The 22,852-nt window shown below is 45.6% G+C and overlaps 1 protein-coding gene, 1 long non-coding RNA gene and 1 pseudogene across 2 annotated transcripts; 2 read left to right on the top strand and 1 right to left on the bottom strand.

Moving 5' to 3' along the window:
* Nucleotides 1–1,921: 1,921 nt before the first annotated feature.
* LOC123186246 (agmatine coumaroyltransferase-2) lies at nt 1,922–3,697 on the top strand. The gene has a single exon (XM_044598032.1). It carries the CDS (start codon nt 1,991–1,993, stop codon nt 3,314–3,316), a length of 1,326 nt encoding a protein of 441 aa, XP_044453967.1. The 5' UTR covers nt 1,922–1,990; the 3' UTR covers nt 3,317–3,697.
* Nucleotides 3,698–14,827: 11,130 nt separating this feature from the next.
* On the top strand, nt 14,828–15,578 carry LOC123191936 (probable E3 ubiquitin ligase SUD1; annotated as a pseudogene).
* A 1,409-nt stretch (nt 15,579–16,987) lies between these two features.
* LOC123186247 (uncharacterized) lies at nt 16,988–19,754 on the bottom strand. Its single transcript, XR_006493583.1, has 3 exons — nt 19,377–19,754; nt 18,162–19,285; nt 16,988–18,072 (listed from the first exon to the last, which is right to left on the bottom strand). It is a non-coding gene; the product is annotated as an uncharacterized lncRNA (long non-coding RNA).
* Between the last annotated feature and the right edge of the window lie 3,098 nt (nt 19,755–22,852).

Below are 22,852 nucleotides of genomic sequence, written 5' to 3' on the forward strand. Positions count from 1 at the left end.
CTCCTATCTCTTTTTCCTCAAAACTAACAAGCGTCCATGAAAAGATTGAGAGTTAGCAAGCTCGAAGAAGGTCAATAATGGGGAAAGAACACGAGCTCAAGAGATATTGTTTAATGGGAAAGAAGACCCCCTTTTATAGGCACCCACAAATCCAACAGTTATGCCCTCAGCCCGCACACAAGCGGTAGTACCGCTCGGGCGAGTGGTATTTCCATTGGCACAATAGTTTCAGTCGTGACGTGCAACTAAGAAACTCAAGAGGGCGGCAGTGCTGCCGGAGCGGTACTACCGCTCCCACCAGCGGTACTACCGCTAGGTGTTGCGAGTACAGGTGAAACCGCGGTGGTAGAGTAGAGCAGCGCGGTACTACTGCACTGAGCGATACTACCGCCCACTACTGCAGCTCTACTTCCGCGCAGAGGAAAACAAGTCCAGAACCCCGAAAACAAGCGGTAGTGCCTGCGGAACTGGAACCACGGAAGTATCGCGCAAGCGGTACTACCGCTGCCCAGGGCAGTAGCACTACTGCTAGAGAGCAACAAAAAGGCCTAAACAAAACAGATGGAAGCATGAAAGCCTGGACTGTCATAACTTCTGCAAATGAGCTTCGAATTAAGCAAACTTAAACTTATTGGATAGATGACGACAAATGTTATTCCAACAGCGACGTCGTGTGAGCCTCTGAGGTTCGCCTCCTGGTTGTGGGCTTAGCAGCACCTTACATGCCAAGCAGCTAGGCTCAGGTCCCGTGCTTATTTTGAGACTCGCACTTAAGCTGCGCATTTAGATTGGAGATTCAGATGACGACCAAAAATGCCCGATAGTGCCTATGATATTTACTTCAAGACAACTGTGTGCTGCACGTACAGCCACAGACTAGTAGAAGCAGTAGCGTTTGACCCGGGGATGATTCCATGGCTTATCTGTAGACTTTTTCTTAGAAAGGCTCATCACTGTAGACAATAGTAGCAGCATTTAGTCCAAGCTTGTCTTAGTCTAAGTATCTGACCACGATCTACAAACTTGGAAACACGCTCGATCGGGTAACGTGCACATCGAATTTCTGGCGGTCGACAGCGTACCCCGATCGATACACGACACCATGCTTCCTCTTGCCCCATTTTCCACGTCCCACACGCACGATCAGTACGAGTACGCATTGTGCTAGGAGCTGAGCCACTCGATCGTAGCCGCTTGCTGGAGTTACATCAACCGCACACCAACGTAACCATTTTTTCCGAGGAACCGACAGGAACACCACCTTTTCCTTTAGACGAAAGAAGGATATTTACACACACAAAATTGGATATTTCCCAGCCCATCAATTTTTTTTTTTGGATATTTCCCAGAACAACGACGCAACTACTCCCTCCGTTCCAAAATAGATGACTCAACTTTGTACTAACTTTAGTACAAAGTTGAGTTATCTATTTTGAAACGGAGGGAGTATATGCGTATGTAGGGGTATGTCCGTTCAGCCCAAACCTATCCGTCTGAACGTGGCGGCTCGATTTTCGCACTGCTCACCAACTCCCAGCGTTGAAGCACCACACCGCCACAGGTACCACCGTTGAACACAGGCGGCACCGTCAACCGGCTACAGTGCATGGAGGAGCTGCTCGACCGTGTCGTTGCATTTGTTGGAGCAGTACAATAGCTAGTGTACCAGACATGCATGTGCATGCATGAAGAGCCGCAGACATGGTGCTCGTGGGAGCAGTACACGTCCACGTCCACGGCTGACCGGCGCCGAGAAATCATAACCCTCACCCAGAAGATAATTGTTAGAGAATCATATTCAGCTGACATATTCAGCCGTAGCGTTCACCTACCCTCCTTTGATCTCTTCTCGTGCATTAACAATCTCTAGCTATCTATATATACACATCACTGGATGATTTTAGCTAACAGCTCACTGCGCCGCACGGTCATAGACATAGAGTGATACAAGGTTTTTGTTTTCTTTGTACGTAACCTTGCACTTATCGCCATGAAGATCACCATGCTCTCGTCCAGGCCCGTCAAGCCCGATTACGGCGCTTGCGGTGCACCTCCGGGCAGCACGGACGACGTCGTCCCGCTCACCGTGCTCGACAAGGCCAACTTCGACGCGTACATCTCCGTCATCTACGCGTTCCGCCCACCGGCGCCGCCCAACGCCGTCCTTGAGGCCGGCCTGGCCAGGGCGCTGGTGGATTACCGCGAGTGGGCTGGGCGGCTCGGCGTCGACGCGGCCACCGGCGACCGCGCGATCCTGCTCACCGACGCGGGAGCGCGGTTCGTGGAGGCGACGGCCGACGTGGCGCTGGACAGCGTCATGCCGATGAAGCCGACCACGGAGGTGCTGAGCCTGCACCCGAGCGGCGACGACGGGCCCGAGGAGCTGATGCTCATTCAGGTCACGCGCTTCGCGTGCGGGTCCATCGTCGTGGGGTTCACCGCGCAGCACCTCGTGTCCGACGGCCGTGCCACCAGCAACTTCTTCCTAGCGTGGAGCCAGGCTACCCGCGGCGTCGCCGTCGACCCCGTCCCGGTGCACGACCGCGCCTCCTTCTTTAAACCACGCGATCTGCCGCAGGCTGAGTACGAGCACCGCGGAGTAGAGTTCAAGCCCTACGAGGAGATTGACGAAAACGACGACGAAGGACACGCCGGGGACGGCGACGTGGTGGTGGTAAACAAGGTGCACCTCAGCCTGGAGTTCATCTCCAAGCTCAAGTCGCGGGCGTCTGTGGGCGCGCAACGGCCGTACAGCACGCTGCGGTGCTTGGTCGCCCACCTCTGGCGGTGCGTGACAAAGGCGCGCGGGCTCGACGGGAGCGTTTCCACCAACGTGGCCATCGCCGTGGACGGGCGAGCGCGGATGAGCCCGCAGGTGCCGGACGGCTACACCGGCAACGTCGTCCTCTGGGCGCGGCCCACCGCCACGGCGCAGGAGCTCGTGATGAGGCCGCTGCAGCACGCGGTGGAGCTCATCAACCGGGAGGTGGCTCGGATCAGCGGCGGCTACTTCGAGTCCTTCATCGACTTCGCCAGCTCCGAGGCGGTGCAGAAGGAGCGGCTGGTGCCGACGGCCGACGCGGCGGAGATGGCGCTGAGCCCCAACATCGAGGTGGACAGCTGGCTGCGGATCCCGTTCTACGACCTCGACTTCGGCGGCGGGCAGCCATTCTTCTTCATGCCAAGCTACCTGCCGGTGGAGGGCCTGCTCATCCTGCTGCCGTCTTTCGCCGGCGACGGGAGCGTGGACGCCTACGTGCCCCTCTTCAGCCGCGACATGGACGCCTTCAAGAACTGCTGCTACAACCTCGAGTAGATTTACATCGATGGTTGTTTTGAAATGTACTCCCTCCGGTCCTTTTTACTCTGCATATTTGAATTCTCTGAAGTCAAATTTCACAAAGTTTAACCATATTTATATGAAAAAGTATCAACATCTGCCATGCTAAAGTTATATAATATGAAACTTTAAGTCATGACACATCTAGTGGTATTCAGTTCATACCGTGAATGTTGACACTTTTTTTCACTTAGTTGGTCAAACTTTACGACGCTTGACTTCAGTCAAATCTTATATATATGCAAACTAAAAAGGACCGGAGGGAGTATCTGCAATTCCACGTATACATATGCGTTGCATGCGGGCGTGTATGCATGCACTACGTGTGGTGCTATAGTAAAGGAGTATGGGATAGAAGTATGGACAAATTTAATGTGTTTATCTCTCTGGTAAGTTGTCGCTAGATACTGTATAACTGAATAAAATACAACAAGTAATGTTATGTGGTGCAACATAGCAGTGGCCATAAAAATGTGTCATATGCCAGAGATTGTGTGTAGGGCGCTTTCAGTTTTGTGAGGATGCTGAGTTGCTAACACAAAATCTGGTTCGATTGTGTTCTTCATTATCCGTGTGTTCAATAGCGTGAATTTTCTCACGATTAAGTTTGACTTGTTACAACACACATGAAGCTGAATAGGTCTGTAGGTGCTTAATGATGCTGTTTTCAGATTTTTTTTAAATATGGATGACGCGGAATATCAATCTTCGGTCAAAATGAGAAGATGCATGATTTAACTCATTGCTCAATGCACCAACAACAGTCTCATGTTTATGATGTCTGTGCTCATTCGGACCCTTCCCCTCCTCCCATGGGTTCCCATGCGAAAACTCAATCCTTTCTAGATTTGGCGTCGGTGTCGTGGTTCTAAGCCTGACAGTAGAGTGGGGGGTAGGTATTGAGAGGCAAGGTCCTAGCTATGGAGAGGTTGTAAGCACAAAGGATGTACGAGTTCAGGCCCTTCTCGGAAGAAGTAACAGCCCTACGTCTCGGAGCCCGGAGGCGGTCGAGTGGATTATGAATGTATGGATTACAAGATGCCGAACCCTTCTGCCTGTGGAGGGGGGTGGCTTATATAGAGTGCGCCAGGACCCCAGCCAGCCCACGTAGGAGAAGGTTTAAGGTGAGTTAAGTCTGGGGCGTTACTGGTAACGCCTCACATAAAGTGCCTTTATTATCATAAAGCCTACTTAATTACAGGCCGTTGCGGTGCAGAGTGCCTCTTGACCTCCTGGTGGTCGAGTGAGTCTTCGTGGTCGAGTCCTTCAGGCCAGTCGAGTGTGTCCTCGTTGGTCGAGTGAGTCCTCGTTGGTCGACTGGAAGGCAACCTCTTCTAGGGATGTCCTAGGGTAAGTTACTTGGGACAGGTCCGTGACCCTACCCTAGGTACATAACCCCATCAGTCGGCAATGCTCTTGCATTGTCCCCTTCTTGAAAGCGCCATCGTGGGAAAATGGGGCTGGAAGTGTGCTTAGTTACCGGTGGGTTGGGGCTATGCTTCAGCGGCATCCCTCATATGCCACCGCTCCTTCCGAAGTGTCACTCCAGTGTCAACCAAAGTAGTCTTTGTGGGCGATGAAGATGTTGATCCTGACCGGCTGTTGGTTGCTACCGTTCGAGCTCAGGGGTGAGTGACTCTACCGACCGACGGTGTGGCGCCCTTCGAAGTAGGGCGAGAGGGCGGGTGGGCCCTTTTCGACGGTGGAGGCGGGATTAATTTCAACTCGGTCCGACCATATTGTGTAAGACAATGGCATGATCTCCCTCTAGTGCATTGCTTGATAAATGTTCATCGCCTACCTTCACTCCCAGTGTTGGTGTTTTGCTTGGTGGCTGAGGAGTATGACTTTCAGGCGTCGCTTCTTGTGTATATATTTTAGATTGCTTGTTTCGTTTGATGTCTTATAAGCTGATCCTTCAGCACCATGTACCTTGCACATTGTTCTTTCACTTTTTTTCTGTTTATGAGAGCGCCATTAAGTTAACACCTGGCCTATGCCTTTTTTCTAGGCAAAGGTCCTGTTGGGGAAAGACAGTCCTGATTGGACCAGGACTTGTTCAAATCCCCAGTCTGTGACAGCGATCGGAAACGTGATCCAAAGATGTGCTAACTGCATATGTTGTGAGATCATATCAGACAAAGCAAACCAGTGATATTGAAATTAAGGAAGTCCAGATAAAGAGAGAGAAGAAATTGAAGGTGTTTTGTTCGGGGATTTTCGTCCATCATCCAATTACAGCAGTATCCCAAAACATCATGTGCATTTTGGTAACGCTGCGTCGTAATTGACTCCACCGTAACATTATGTACACTTTTGCTCGATACCGCCCGTGTCCCCCACCATAATCATGTTGCGTTACCGTCCTCTCCGCCTCCCCACGATCCTATCCTCCTCGTCACGTTGCCCCAATCTTGTTCGCCTTCACACGATCTCCTCTGCCTCGTCGAAGCCGCTGGTCAGCGCCACCACGCCAGCCGCCGGAGCTCGCTCGTTGGCCTGCATCTCGGCGAGGAGCCCCCTCACACCGACGGACCCGAGGACGACCCCCTCTTGTCCATCAGCCTAGACTCCTCTTCTATCCGCACAAACCGGCAAGATCCCTTTCCATGATCTGTTATTGCTATCGTTCGTCGACAAGTCCTTGTTTATTCGCATTTGACAAGATCATGTGGTGAGTCTGTTCTGTGCATACAATCTACAGATCTCACCCAGTCACTTGGTACCTTTACATGCATGAAACAAACAAAAGAGTAGATGCACCTGTTACACCGTGTCCCACTCCCACCGCCGCTTGATTCCATTACTAGTCCTGTTACCTTTGGTTGTACTCAGCCATCTAAATGCTCTTATATATTTCTTTATAACGAGAGTACCAAACACCTCCTAAGATTCACGTTTCTCCGTCTCATGTATACGGCGCCTGGGCTGCGTGAATTATTTGCGTTCTTCCGTCAACTTCCAACTCCTGATAATGTAACAAATTAATTGGTTAATTGGTTAGCTAGTTGGTTTAGTGCTGACTTTGCACGAGCTGGTTCTGGTTTCTTCAAACAAGCCTGACCAAGTGACCCCCGACCAAGGATACGTCGTCGTCGCTATCGAATTTCCTGGTCGAATTTCCTTGCTCGGCTGGGCACCATTTGACCCTTCTAATCCTCGTTCCTCATCCTCGAACCCTAGATAACCTAACATACTCTGCCCATCCCTTTCAAGCTTCAAGTCAACCGCACTGCATGTGTAGGTCGATCGATGCCCACACCTACCTCTCACACGGCCTCTTGCATTGCATTGCATGCATCGCCTCACCGTGAAGTTTTCCAGCCCGGTGCGCATATCTCCCTTGACGTTGACAGACCCGAGGACGACCCCCTCTTGTCCCTCTGCCTAGACTCCTCTACAATCCTTACAAGCCGCCAAGATCCTTTTCCATGATCTGTTTATTGCCATCGTTCGCCACCAAGTCCTTGTTTATTCACATTTGCCAAGATCATGTGGTGAGTCCGTTCTACATACAATCTATAGAACTCATCCAGTTATGTGGTCTGATTACACACACATCCAAACACAGTACAATTTTGTTACTTGATACCTTTACATGCACTAGTAAGCATGCACGTGCAACGCACGTATCGTTTGGAAGTCATGGTTTTCTCTCTCTTAACCTCACCTGCTAAGGGGATAAGAGCATCTACAATTAGACTGGACCAATATGACCCACCCCTATATGTCCACTGACACATCGTGCAGTTTCCAAAAGTGTCTGCTTTTGTCCATCCACGCGGAGTTTTCATTCACATGCATATGATTGGTTAGGATGAGGAAAGAGAGAGAAAAGAAAGAACTAAAGTTGTCTAGGGTGGGCTGCATTCAATGTAGCAAACTGCCTGTACATCCACATTTCTTTCCCATATACAAACTGAGTTTGAGTTTTCACAAACAACCAAAACATATGAGGATGAAGTAGGGGGTCCAATCGGGTGCAACGGCGGAGCTAGGGGGGACCAGCAGGGTCCACGGCTCCCCCCAACATGCAGGATTTTTTTTAATACCTATGCTTATTTATGTAGAGAACCATGTGGTCTGCTGTATGCCTCTCTCCAAAAGTGCATTTTGACAAAATAGAGTGCTAGTATTGTGCACAGAAGATCCCACTGAAAGTGCCTTGCTTTGTTGACTTTTGTTCTCACTCCCAGCCACACACACGAGCCATCCCATTTTTTTCTTTCTCATTCCTGAAGCGTCTCGCTGTCTCTCCTTCTCTGTTCTTCCAAGACCAAGGCGGAAAGAGGAGGAAATTCCCCAAGAACCGCTTCTTAATTCTCTCTTTCTGCGTTTGGAGCACATCAGGAAGCACTCATCCAGGTAAAAGGTCACAGATCTGTCACTTTGTTCTTCTTATTTGTATTATCTATTTGTGGATCTGGTTTTTTATTAGAACCGTGATTAATCTCTGTAGGATACTCATGGCTAAAAATAAAATGAAGACTATGGATTCTTTCTATAAGAAGAAAATTAGACTTGATGAGGCATTGGTTTCAGATGTTGCTTGTCCTGATTTGGAAGAAGCAGAGGGAGGGGGAGGGGGAGAGGAGGAGGAAGAAGAAAAAGAAGATGATGGAGGGGAGGAGGAGCAACCTATTGAGGAGGAGGAAGAAGAAGAGGCTCCACTTAGAATTAATAGGGTCAATGATGGTAGTGGTGTTCTGGTAGTGGAAAGAGACCCAGGGCTGCGTTGCCAACTTTGGGATCTTCCTGTCAATGACCAAGAGAAAGCAAGAAAAGCGTATGTGAAGTGTGGAGCATATCACTTTAAAAAGGAAATATACCCTCCTACTGGTCCAGAAAGCCACCCACGCAGGTTTCAATATCATTGGTTCAAGGCATTTCCTTGGTTAGAATACTCACCTACAGAAAATGCAGTCTTTTGCTTTCCATGTTTTCTGTTTTCTAAGAAGCCACTTGGGAAAGTTGGATCAGATGTGTTCACTGTGAAAGGGTTCAAGAATTGGAGAAAGGTTAACAACGAAAAGAATTGTGCTTTCTTAACTCATATGGAAAATAGTTGTAACTCTGCTCACAACTATGCGGCCAAATGTTATGACAATTTGAAGAATCAACAGTGCCATATTGAACAGCTAATGGAGAGACAAACAACAAAAGATATAAGAGCAAACAGGCCGAGGCTTAGGGCAACAATTGATACATTGCGGTGGCTAGCATTTCAAGCCTGCCCTTTCTGAGGACATGATGAAAGTGTGGGCTCAAAGAATCAAGGTAATTTTCTTGAAATGGTAAAACTGATAGCTTCTTATGATGAGGAGGTTGGTGCTGTTGTACTAGGCAATGCTCCAGGAAATGCAAAGTATACTTCACCAACAATTCAAAAAGAAATCATGCATATTATGGCTTGTGATGTGCAAAGTTCAATCCGCAATGAAATTGGCGATGCCAAGTTTTGCCTGCTTATTGATGAATCAAGAGATGAATCTAAAAGAGAGCAAATGGCCATTGTTCTCCATTTTGTTGATAAACAAGGTTTCAATCGAGAACGTCTTTTTGATCTTGTTCATGTTAAAGATACATCTTCAGCAACTTTAAAAGAAGAAATAGATTTTGTTTTGTCCCAACATGATTTGGATGTTCAAAATATTCGGGGACAAGGATATGATGGTGCTAGCAACATGCATGGAGAGTGAAACGGTCTACATGCCAAGTTTATGGAAGGGTGTCCATACGCATACTATGTTCATTGTTTTGCTCATCGATTGCAATTAGCTCTTGTTGGTGCATCTAAAGAAGTAACCGAAGTCCATAATTTTTTTGATCATCTTGCTCTTGTTGTCAATACTGTTGTGTCTTCTAGCAAGAGAAATGATGAGCTGCATGCTAATCAAGTGGCTGCAATGGAGCATCTCATTGAGCTCAGTGAGCTTGAAACAGGAAGTGGAGCAAACCAGGCCAGAACTTTGCGGCGGCCTTGTGACACTAGATGGAGTTCTCACTATGGTTCGGTTTGTAGCCTCTTGAAGCTTTACGGTCCTACATTTTTGGTACTAAAAAATATTGCTACTACTAGTGGGTCAGGTTCTTCACCTTCTGCACGAGTTAAGGCTGCTGGTGCTGTTAGGTTGATGATGTCATTTGACTTCATATTTATTCTGCATGTCATGAAAGATTTGATGGGAATAACAGATATGTTATGCAAGAAACTACAGTAGAAATCCCAAGATATTTTGAATTCCATGGATGATGTTTCCACTACAAAGAAATTGGTACAGCAGCTAAGAGATGATGGCTGGGCTAAGTTGATTAGTGATGTGAATTTGTTTTGCCAGAAACATGGAATTACTGCTCCAAATATGACTGACAACTATGTTGATTTCATTCGGTCTCGTGCAGATGATCTCAGTACAGCCGAGCATCACTATCGGTATGATATTTTTACAGTTGCAGTTGACCAACAACTACATGAACTAAACTGCAGGTTCAGCGAACAAGCAACAGAGATTCTCATCCTCTGCAATTCTTTGAATCCCAAGGACTCATTTAGTTCATTGAACATTGATGATGTATGTTCTCTCGCCTCAAAATACTACCCCGCTGACTTTTCAGAACAGTAAAGAAACAATTTGAGATGTCAACTACAACATTATGAGCTTGATGTACCTACAAATCCAAGGTTTCAGAATCTGTCAAGTGTAGGAGATCTTTGTCAACAACTTGCAAAAACAGGAAAATCAGTGGATTATTATTTGATTGACAGGTCATACAATATTTCCGCTCTTGTATTATTTGCTTTGACCATTACATCAAGTGTTAATTGATTTTATTTGCAGGTTAATTCGACTTGTTCTCACTTTGCCTGTCTCAACCGCAACAACAGAACGTGCATTTTCGGCAATGAAAGTTGTTAAAACAAGACTCCGAAATAAAATGGAAGACATGTTTTTAAGAGATTGCTTGTTGATCTACATCGAGAAAGAGATTGCAGTAGGATTCTCAACTGATGCAATTATTGATGAATTCAATACAACGGACCGTCGCGTGGACTTCGAGTGATAACTGTTAGTTCATCAACGTCTAATTGTATATTTTGCTTCCAACCTATTGATGTATAGAGATATGCCTATGTTATGAACACTTGGTTGGTTATATACTTACATATTTTGCTATCTCAATATGAATTTCTATATATTCTTATAAATTCCGTATACCTTATTAAATTTTGGAGTTGTGGTCAATGTTCGGCCCCCCTTGTGTATATTTCTTGGCTCCGTCGTTGATCGGGTGGACTTTTTCCTTCTCTCCTGTCCGGATTTTCCATCCAAAGAAATGAGGACGAAGTAATGGGGGTCCAATTGTAGATACTCCAAGTGATAGTTTGCTTCCTCCCTTCCGAGTCCCACCTCGCTCCGTTGCTCGTGCTTCAGTGAACCGAAAAATTATCGACAACATACCATTCCTGACACGTTTTATCTTCTGATGAACACAACAATCTATTGATCATCATTAAAACAGTGTACGATGTTAGTTACAACCAACTAACTACAATCATGGTATTCATCTCACCAATTTTACGATCATGCACAAATTTATTGCTCGCTCCCTCACACACACAACTTCTTTTAAAATAAAACCAGGTGACTGAGTCTTCAGATGGTAAATCTCTTCGTAGGCATTCCAGATGTAGCATGTTGAGAACATCTTGGCCTATATGATAATGAAGAGGAAAAATAGAGTTCACACGAAGCTAGTATGTTAGTAACCTTAAGATAAATATGAATTACTCCCTCCGTCCAACAATATAAGATTGTTTTTCAAGCTAGCATAGCTTGAAAAACGTTCTTATATTATGGGACCGAGGAGTACTTTTTACAATTAACTTCGAAACCACAATCTCCCGCACTTATGTCTTCTCAAGCAGTACTACAACGATACTTTCTGCCAAGCAAAACATCAAAACAGCTAAGAAATATCAAGATAGCTTACAAACAGAAAATGAGTTAATTAGTACTGTCATATTATACTCGAGAAAATAGCATTCTTTCAATATCCAAAATTAGAAAACCATCGATGATTTAGTATGATCGACACATTTACTGGGGATGTGACATGTCATCTGCTCTCCGATGTCCCATATAACATTACAAAAACAGAGAGATTGTTTGCATATATGAAACGAACAGAAGAGCAAAAGCACCTGTTACACCATGATTCCACCGCTACTTGATTCCATTACCAGTCCAGTTACCTTCCTTATATTTCTTCAGGGCACGTTTCTCGGTCTCATATATAGGGCGCCTGGGCTGCGTGAATTATTTACGTTCTTCCGTCAACCTCCAACTCCTGACAATGTAACAAACTGTTATATAGCAATTCTAACGGCAGCAATTAATTGGTTAGCTAGTTTGACCTTTGGTTTAGTGCTGACTTTGAACGAGCTGGTACTGGTTTCTTCAAGCAAGTCTGACAAGGGAAATGGATCGACCAAGGATACGTCGTCGTCGCTATCGAATTTCCCGGTCGAATTTCCGGAGTACTAAACCCACTCCAGTTTCCTCCGTCACCCGTGTCACCTTATCCACCGGCTACGTAGTCAAATAATTCCATCATTCGTCATGCAGCTGGTAACTACTAACTACTCGAACGCGTTTACCATACACTAGTGCTAATATATATTCTCCCGCTCGTTGTCTGCATGTCTGAACGTGGCGTCCGGACCCCCGACTTGATCCATCCCTCTGCTCACCAACTCCCAGCAAGCGCTGAACACATGGCAGTGGTGATGTTCCTTCTTCCGGAAATGCAAAAAATGTCATGGTCAGCTCAGGGGTGAAGAGCAGAAAATGCCCTTGAGCTGACCATCGTTTCTTTGAAACAGTATGCGTAACACTTGCTCGGCTAGGCGCCATTTGACCCTTCTAATCCTCATTCCTCATCCTCGAACCCTAGATAACCTAACATACTCTGCCGGTCTGCCCATCCCTTTCAACTGCGCGCGTGTAGTGTAGGTCGAATGATGCCCCCACCTACTACCTCTCACGGTCTCTTGCATTGCATTGCATGCATATCGCTCCGGCTCATGCATGCTGCCTCACCGTGAAGGTTTCCAGCCCGGTGCTACCTCTCCCGACGGCCGGCCGGCAGCAACTCGCGTGCGCGGATCTCCCGTGATATCTGCATGGAAACACGTGCGGGCTAAGGCGTCATCAACGACGGCTTGCTGGTATATCCGGCACGTGAGCTCGTCTATGTACGTGAGCAATGATGATTTTGCGGACGATGCATGGACGACACTGGGTAATAATCGTTGGATTGAATCCCTCCATACCTAAGCAACGTCAGATCCTACCATCGTCCCACGTGTCGTGCATAAAAGGTCGTGCTTCACGTATGTACTAGCGCCCTAGCGCAACACAGCCAAGCAGCAAACTCCAAGCGCCTACTACACGAGACGACGAGAGGGGAGCGAAAGGAGATCGGCAACTCCCGCGTGTGACTCGTACGAGCGCATCGAGACCGGAAGGGCGACACGCGCAACCGCACACCATCCTGTCCACTCGCCTCCATCCACTCCTCGCCTTCAACCACGACGATCGGGTGCATCATCGGACTACGCGACGTCATCTACGCCGAGCCACCGATCTGCACCAGCAAGCTGAATCCCTCCGTCAAGTTGTGCGAATACATGACGGGGAAAAAACGAACCGTCAAGCACATCTGCTAAAAGCGACACCAACATGCATCATCCACACGACAGACCGGTGTGGAACGAGATGCAATCTCTGACACGACATGATATTGACACTTCGTCGTTAGAAGAGACGCCTTCAAGCAACGCATCGTCGTTGAAACGGGGCTGCAACACCATGGCTAAGGTATTTATGACGTTGTCTTCATCAACATTTTCATTAACACTGCTGCCACCTCATCCACAAGATGGATATCTCCAGTGTCCTCTGACAGTACTACTACAAGATGCTTCATCGACGGCAACAAGGACCGCTCAAGACGACGACGTTCACCGCTTCATTCAGGACAACACAAGTGCATCGACACAGCGTCAGTGTAGTGACGACCCATATACGGTCACACGGTTCTGGCAAAAATGATGTGTGCTCGATGTGTTTCCTCCGGTCCTGGCAAAATCGGTGGTCTCATTGCTGACAACGCCCTCTGATATCCGCAAGGTGCATCGTCAATGACTGCAACTCCGTCATCTAGAGCATATCGCAATTTTTTGCACCTCCTGCTTTGTGCGGTCTCATCATCCAGGACGACTACACCATTGTCCACGACTACCTCAATCATATCTGCATCATCATGATCAACTACCTCGACATCGACATACTCGGCTACGTTTACAACTACTAGTTGATGTTCCGCAGGCGCACATGATTTAGTTGTAGTATTTTTGAATTAAAAGTATCAATCCCACATGGAGCACGGGAAATGGTATATGCCTTTTCTAGTGGTTTATCGGAATGTGCCCACAAGTTAATTGTGATTCAAAGCAAATGTGTTGCAAAAGGTGAAAATATTGCAAGAGGTTATAATGAGAATTTAAAGTGCACAAGAATAAAATAAAATACAAGAGGCAATGGAAATGATGAAAACATGAATATGGCTAAGGCGATCTTAAGAAATCAGGGTTCTCCATTAGTATGTATGCTACGTCACTATGCAGATGCAAAATCCTAGGTTCGGATAACTGATCCACCTCATATGTTTTTGTAAGTGGGCGGAGCCAATTACATATACGTGCATACATGCAGCAGCTCCGTATCAGCTGAATGTGGGGTGGAATGGCGATAGCGTGTATGGTACATGGCTACACATGTTGGCATGTATGTCGTACCAAACTCTGCTCAGTAATAGAAATGATGTGAGGTGGCTTAGTTATCCGACCTAGAATTATGCAATCACATAATTATGTTTTATACACACTAGTGGTGAATCCAAACTCCCCAAGAACATCTTAGCGTTATTGTTGATTCAAATCGCTTTCATTTGTTATCTCGTTCTTTTACTTTACTAGATGACCCGTTGCGCCGATGGTGCAAAAAGCATCGGCCAGCCGAGTCTTCAAACCATGTGCATGTGATAGTTTAAGAGATATGCTTTTATCTCATTATATGGTATCATGACATATGAAAATGAAGCAATGACAATATCTGATAATAGCATACATGGGTTTCATAAAGTAAGTTGTAGTAGGATCAGACTGAAGACATAAAAATATTTGAACACTGATTAGATCATAAGCAAATAGAAATATAGTGAGGATCATGTGGATATATTTAATTATATAAATTTACTGTTTTACCAATCAATCAATTGAAATTTTGTAAATCCAGAGGTGTTGGTTGTGGAACTTTTGGCAAATACTTACCCTTCTCGCACATTGCACCAGGAAATTTGCTGTTGTTCAAACAATGCCGCGTGCAGTCGTAGCATGGTTGACCACGGTTGTATTCAATTCTGCCATTGCTGTTTGCCATCCCTCGGCTGCCGGTAGCAGGCAGATTGAAGTCCAATGGTAAATGAATGTTCAGAGAGTATCACTGAACTTCCTTTGATGGAAGTTAATATTCTATCTTGTTTGGGCTTACATGAGCAAATATTTTGTTGCAGATCTGTTTGCTATTACTGTCGGACTGTGCGTCATATCAACTATTGTTGCCGCCTGTAGAGACTTATCTGCCTGTATGACTTCTGGAGAAACATGCCTTGTACTCCCTCCATTCGGAATTACTTGTCGCAGAAATGGATGTATCTAGATGTATTTTAGCTCTAGATACATCCATATTCAAGACAAGTAATTCTGAACGGAGGGAGTAGCTTTGAAGAGGCATCTGGTTTTCTTCATATGGGTCAGGAATTTAATCTAGGTGGTTTCATTCATTTTTCTGGTGTATGCTACAGCTGAATAACTTGATTGCCTCTGCTGCCAGATGGTCATCATTCCTCTCTTGATGGGTTTGCTGGTTGATCTATCACTGATATCACCCTTCGCGGGCCTGTTGATGATTTCCCAGTTCTAAACTTTTTCTGCACTTCTCTCCTAGGACGGTTCTCCAAACGCATCTGGATCAAGTCCTTCGTCGACGAAAGGTTGAAAGCGAAACTCAACCGGGCAAAGGAAGATTTATGCGTGGAGCTCAGACTGATGTGGTGGTTCTTTCAAGATGTGTGCGTGCTCGTCGCCGTGAAGCTGGTCGCTGCCCTAGGCTGAAGACTCTTTGCTGGGAACTTCTTTTTGTATGTAGTCGTAGTAGTTAGTTCACTTCAGAGAGGGATATGGTGAGTGCTATCAACAGTTTGCGCGCAAACGTGTAGGCCACATTACTGGCAAGACGGATGCAAATGTGATGGTTCCAGACAGATAAATTTCCTGCGAAACTTGTAGATAAGGGCTTGGTTTTCCGTGCGGAATAATTTTGCTGAATTCAACATCTGCAAATATCTAACTTGACAAGGCACATTTTGCGTGCTTGTTTGCAAATCACGGCCGGCTGAATTCAGTTACCACTTTGCTTGGCATCCTTGCTTTTTTCATAACACAACCGGCTGAACCCAATGGCTCAATTGCTTGGTCCAAAATCGCAGCATTGAAACTGTGCAGCTCTAGCAGTAACTAGCTATGCCCGCGCGTCGTCACGCCGCGCCTATTGATACATTATGTGAGAAATTCTGTATACGGTGTTACTAAACTTTATACATTAATTATCCTATTAACTGTTCTGTTTTTGCTTGTTCACTTTACTTTTTATGTTATGGTGTATATACAAGAATCATATTGGTAAATCTTTCATAAAGAAAATATTTATTGAATGAAAAGAATCATCACGTCTCTGTCATATTTTTCCGTTTGGCTGGAAGATATTTCCTGTTGGTAAATCTTCTCATCAACCTTTCCGCAAGGGTTTTCTTTTCTCCTCTTTTATTTGATAACTTTATTGAATTTTCACAAAAAAGTTCTATTGAATGGTGAAGCCATCCCGCGCGGTGCCGCGTGCCGCCGTTATACATGATCTTCATAGGCAACGCCTCAGCACTTTATCCTAGTATATACTAACAGTGTGTATTTCTAATCAAGCAACCAATTTCAAAAAAAGATGGCAGGAAAAATATGTTCAAAATACTTAAGTGATTGTCTTCGAAAAAAATCTTAATGATTGGCTTTCCATCTCAGGTACTGTTGTACTACCATGAGCCACAACTTATGCTACATATTACACAGGTGTTGATCATTGATCAACCCTAAAGTATTATTGTTGTTCATATCAAAGATAAAATTAATTACTTGACAACCCTCTTCTCATAAAAAGCACTGAAAATCAGAGTGCACGATATCCCTTGAACAGGATTTTCTTGGTATGAAGATCAATTAATCACAGGAAAAAATGTCATGGTGCAAACCTATATATAGAAGTACCTCATTTAGTATCATAAACTGGGAAGGCTCTACTAATTAGAATGTACATACACGGACCCAAATTTCAGATGTGACATGAAGAAACTGCATGCACCCAGGACTGAGAAGTACAGAAAGAATTTCGAAGAAGCTATGAAGAGACATTTTTCAAGTATGGAGTTTTCTCAAAGCATAAATGAATGGAAGAAACATAGCAAGAGAGAAGCTGCAATGAACATCATTTTGATTTCTACAGAACGCATTATATATTATATCACAGATTCAAGAAATAACCATAAAAGATGTAAAACATTGTAGCAGATTACTCTCCGTCCAACCATCCTTCTAGTACACTTGCTCCCTTGTAGACATTAACACAAATACACGTTGGCATGAACAAAAAGTAGCACGTCCACGGGGATTAAATCAATCAAGCTAATGCTGAAAAAAAATCAATCAAGCTAGCTCCATTAACAAAAAGTAGAACTTGTCCTCCATTCAGTATATTTTGGTGTATAAATAAAATGCACAGAGAGCATCAGGGTTGGGCTGAGCATACAGACCTTGCTGCCACTGGAGGCGATGGAGCTGAGCTGCTTCGTGATGCTTGCCATCCATTTACTGCTACAACCTGAGAGTGAGAAGGAAGGATAGCACATCCAAGAACTGCAGTAGGAAAAACTGATCGCCAACAGATAATAAAATTCAGACACTAAAAAAGATGTATGTATTTTGTGAGGAATGGTTGGTATTAGAGCTAGGCAAATATTGCACGACAACTATTCTAATTGAAAGTATTTTGCAAGAAATGGTACTGCACAACGGAAGTCGAACATGCAACTGTCTGCTCTTAGATTTCAACACATTTTAAACTGCACTTATTCAGAAAAAGCATGCAAATAATAGCCTGTATATATAGAGCAACACCACCTCAGTTTCTATAACTTCAGTAATAAGGTTCTTCTTTATTCAGAGATGTACATGTAAACTCGTACAATCAACGGAAAAATACATGTGATAGTAGGTAGAACTACTGTTCTAATAATCTCTCATAGTCACGTGCTCGTGCTATGAAATATATATTTCTCAGAAACTACAAATTGTCTCTGAAAGTAAGGATATACAGCAGCTGGAACTTGCTATGTACAATGGCATGAACCCACTTGCATGCTGCTACAGTGCATGTACTTCCTCTGAAATTAGATGTAGAGCACACTAAATTTCTCGTAAACTTATAATTATCTCTATAAATAAGGATATGCAGCTCCTCGATGTCGATCATGAGCTTGTAGAAGAGCCTCCCATCCCTGACCTGCAAACACATTAATGGAACAATTAACTGAAATGCATGCTAAATTTGCCTCAGAAGAAGATGCACGCATGACTCGAGAGGGAGCTGACCTGAAGACCCATGAGCATATAGCGTGCGTTGCGTTCTGTAGCAGCCGCTTCTCCCGACACTCTTGGGGGGGGGGGGGGGGGGGACGACCGGAAGCAGCAGGCCTAACAGAGCCCTGTGTTGACTTCTCTTTTTTTCTTTATCCATTGATCTGTTCGAAGATTCCATGGAGCACCCTAGAAAGGAAGTCATAGTAAGTTTAGCAGATGGTTCTACATGAACAATTGTGCCTAACAACCTTGATGTATTAAATATGCTTGTTGTGTAGAGCTCAATTGCCTCATCCATGAAGTTCATGCCAAACAAGGGTTAAGGCACAGTCCATTTTACACTGCATCCTATTTCCTATGGAGGGCTTCCTGACAGTAAAGCTCTCTTTCAACATATTTCCAAGCTGCAATCCACCAGTAGCAAGCTGAGCCTCATTGCATAAGCAGACATATCACAAAAGGAACATGTAAAGAAAAAGAATTGTGCTTGGGATGGAACACGCATATAACCTTTGATGGTTTATCATCAGCACTATAAGAGGAAACATGTCATCAAACTTTGCAGTGGAAATCATAAACATGGTAATAAGAGAATAACTAAGTTAATAAAGAGAAAATTGAATATGGAAACAACATATGGTGCATTGTTGAGGAAAGTCCGTTCGCTCTATTAATGGTGAAGTCAAATCTCTTGGAAGAACACAAAATTAGGAGTATAGCAACATAGTTTCTGGATAGAATTGATTTTCTTTTACCTACAGCCGTCCAAACATTACGTCAGACACTTGGTGGGCGTTGGAACAGTCAACTTGCACGGCAGTGGGCAGCCGCGTCCAGACTCCATAACGATGCTCGATCCATGGCGAGTCCCTCCACGTTGAGCTCCCAGTGCAGGGGCAGCAGAAAGCCACCGAAAGAGGTGGGAGAGGCATGGTGTCATGGGACTGACCATGGTCGTCAGTGCCCTCGTTCTCGTCCGACATGTGGAGGTCCACCGGCTGTAGCGGGGACAAGGGACAGGGAGTGATGTAGGCACGTACAGGAGACACCGGCGGAAGGTGCAGAGCGCCGGCGACATTACCGTTGAGTCCTATGGCGGGCCACCGCGCCGTGCAACCAAAGGTTGACCATCATCTCTGTCGCGAGAGCAGCATGTCAGGGGAGTGGTAGAAGAGGTTAGAAGGAGCAGAGGAGGTTGGGGGGTCTACGGTCATGGCAGCTCCTCACCTTGGCACACTCCAGCCGAGGCGGCGTGACACGTGAGGACCCTCGGGCCGTCGGGGCAGGCGACGCGTGGGGAGTATAGCCACGGCGCAGACTACCGTCGGCAGCACCACAGCGGAGCACACGGATGTGGAAGATGATTGCGCGTGGGTTTCGGGCGGGACGCGGGCGGAGAGGAGACGGGGGGAAAGGGGAGGCGCTGGATGAAGGGAACGGGAGCTCGGCTGTGGAGCGGGGAGGAAGGTGAGGCAGAGCTGTCACACCCCAGAGGAGATCGAGGCGGATTTCCACAGAAGGATCACAGATCTCACGAAGGAGAAAAGAGGAAAGTAGGGACGAACTAGGGTTTGTATTGATATAAGATGTATGTTTGAGTAATGAAATGGTTCTCCCAATAATTGATCCCTTACAAGTTGAGGGGTGCAAGCTTTATAGCTCAGCTGGCACGCGGTGACAACAACAGTGCAGTAAACGAAACGCTACAGGGAACGGTTGAAACGGTACAGTGAGACGGCGAGCAATGTGAGCCGTCCGATCAGCAGCGCAGCGTAGATTTTGGCCGTTCGTTAACTGAAGAAGAACGACACTTGTTAAATGAAGAAGCAGGCCTGACAATGCCCCCGGGCGAAAACGAACTTGTCCTCAAGAAGGTGATCTGTTGAAGCAACGATCAATGGTTGCTTTGAAGAATGCAGGGAAGGTCTTCTTCATGAATGATGCGTCTTCCCATGATGCTTCATCAGGTGGTAGGTTTGCCCATTGGACTAGCCATTGAACCACCGGCAGATTGTTGCGTGGCACCTGGCGAGTCTCCAATACCAGAACAGGTTCAGTAAGTATCAGCCCATCTGCTCGAACCAGAGGAAGATCAACACAGGGAACGGCCGAGTGTCCAACATGTTTTTTCAACTGGCTGACATGGAATACTGGGTGGATGCCCGTGTTGTCAGGTAGGAGGAGCTTGTAAGCGACGCGCCCAACTTTGGCTATGACCTGGAAAGGCCCATAGTACTTGCTCCGTAGTTTGATGTGAGAGCGTGCGCCAAAGGCATTCAAACAGTAGGGTTGCATCTTAAGATATACCATATCCCCAACTTCGAGTACTCGCTCAGTTCGTTTGCGATCTGCATATTTCTTCATGCGGGCATGTGCAGCTGTTAAATTGGTTTTCAGGTGCTGGAGAAGTGCATCTCTGTCAGAGTAAAACTGTTGAGCTTCTGTTGACATGTTGTCAGGTAAAATGTTCTCGCAAATGTTGGGAGGTGGATATCCATAAGCTGCTTCAAATGGTGTTTTCTGGAGGGAAGAGTGGTATGATGTGTTATACCAGTACTCGGCCATGGACAGGTGATGTGCCCACTTCTTGGGCTGAGTAGATGCCATCGGACTGCGGGTGGTATGCAGAACTGTATCGCAGTTCAGTGCCCATACCTTTGAAGATTTCTTGCCAGAGCTGACTAGTGAAAATGCAATCTCTGTCAGAGACAATGGCGACTGGAGGGCCATGTAGTTTCAGTACATTATCTATGAATGCAGTGGCAACTGTGTGAACAGTGTATGGATGAGAGAGAGGGATGAAGTGAGCAAACTTGGATAATCTGTCAACCACCACAAAGATTACTTCCTTTCCTTGTGATTTAGGTAGGCCCTTAGTAAAATCCATACTGATGTGTGTCCAGATCATATCAGGCAGTTGGAGAGGGTCCAAATATCCTGGATAAGGGCAGTTCTCTCCTTTGTTTTTCTGACAGACAGGACATGCAGATACAAAGTTGTCCACCTCTTGCTTGAGACCAGGCCAGTAGAAGATTTGCTTGATCCTGTGATAGGTAGCTTTCCTGCCTGAGTGGCCTCCCAAAGCAGAAGCATGTAGGGCAGACAATAGTTTCTTCCTCAGAGCTAAATCCTTGCCCACATATATTCTTCCTTTGTGCCTGATAATTCCAGAGTGTAATCTGTTCTGGTTTACTGAATGATCAGGGGATAGTAGTAACTTTTCCAGAAGAGACTGGCAAGTGTTGTCATTGGCATAGGACTCCTCTACTGTAGAAATCCATTGAGGAGTGACCAGTGATATAGCCATGATTGTGTTTTTTCTTGAAAGGGCATCAGCCACTGTGTTTTCCTTGCCCTTTTTGTACTGCAGATTAAAGTTAAACTCTAGGAGCTTCAACATCAGCTTGTGTTGTATGCTAGTGTTGATCTTTTGGTCTGTCATAAACTGTAGACTCTGGTGGTCTATTTTTATGATGAGATTATTGCCCAGGAAATAATGTCTCCATTTTTTCAATGCAGCTAGAATTGCTAGGGCTTCCTTTTCATAAGTGGACAGGGCAGCATTCTTTGGACAGAGGGTGGAGCTGTAGTAGGCTATGGGATTTCCTTGCTGCATCATGACTCCTCATATCCCAGTACCTGAAGCATCTGTTTCTAGGACAAAGGGCTCAGTGAAGTTTGGTAGGGCCAGCACTGGGGCATTTGTCTAAGCTTGTTTCAGTTGTTGAAAAGTACTGGTTTGTTTATCTGTCCAGGAGAAATTGTCTTTCTTGAGCAGGTCATGCAGAGGTCTTGCAATAGTGCCAAAATTTCTGACAAATCTTCTATAGTAGCCACAGAGGCCCAAGAATCCTCTGACTTGTTTAGGAGTGGTGGGGGTTGGCCATTCAGCTACTGCTGCTACTTTAGAGGGGTCAGTAGAAACTCCTTCTGCATTTATAACATGGCCCAAGTAATCCACTTGTGTCACTGCAAAAACACACTTAGAGAGTTTGGCATACAGTTGGTGTTCTTTCAGTAACTGTAACACTATTTGCAAGTGTTCCAAGTGTTCTGATAAGGATTTACTAAAGATGAGGATATCATCAAAGAAAACCAGCACAAACTTCCTTAAATATGGGCCAAAGATGCTGTTCATGAGGGCTTGAAATGTTCCAGGTGCATTTCCAAGTTCAAAAGGCATAACTAAGAACTCATAGTGCCCAAAGTAGGTTCTAAATGCAGTTTTGGGTATATCATTTTCATCCATTCTCACTTGATGATACCCAGATCTGAGGTCCAACTTGGTGAAGTAAGATGCTCCATGTAATTCATCTAGCAAATCTTCAATTACTGGAATTGGGAACTTGTTCTTTATTGTTGCTTCATTCAATTTTCTGTAGTCTATGCACATCCTCCAAGTACCATCCTTTTTCATTACTAGAATTGCTGGAGAGGAGTAGGGACTCTCACTAGCCCTGATGATTTTATCCCTGAGCATTGCATCAATTTGCCTTTCCAATTCATTTTTCTGCATGTGAGGTACTCTGTAGGGCCTGGAGTTAGGAGGGATTGCTTTTTCTTTCAGTGGTATTTTGTGATCATGTGATCTTTTAGGGGGCAAACCCTTTGGTTCTTGGAATACTTCAGAGAATTTCTGCAGAACTTCTTCCACAGGCTGAGGAACTATGTGTTTCTCTAGTTTAGTCATGGTAGTGTCTCTG

Source organism: Triticum aestivum, chromosome 2A (genome assembly GCF_018294505.1).
Source record: "Triticum aestivum cultivar Chinese Spring chromosome 2A, IWGSC CS RefSeq v2.1, whole genome shotgun sequence".
Lineage (NCBI taxonomy): Eukaryota > Viridiplantae > Streptophyta > Magnoliopsida > Poales > Poaceae > Triticum > Triticum aestivum.

What these genes read in the sequence shown, in the direction of transcription:
- LOC123186246 (XM_044598032.1), top strand. Translation starts at nt 1,991, where the DNA reads ATGAAGATCACCATGCTCTCGTCCAGGCCCGTCAAGCCCGATTACGGC.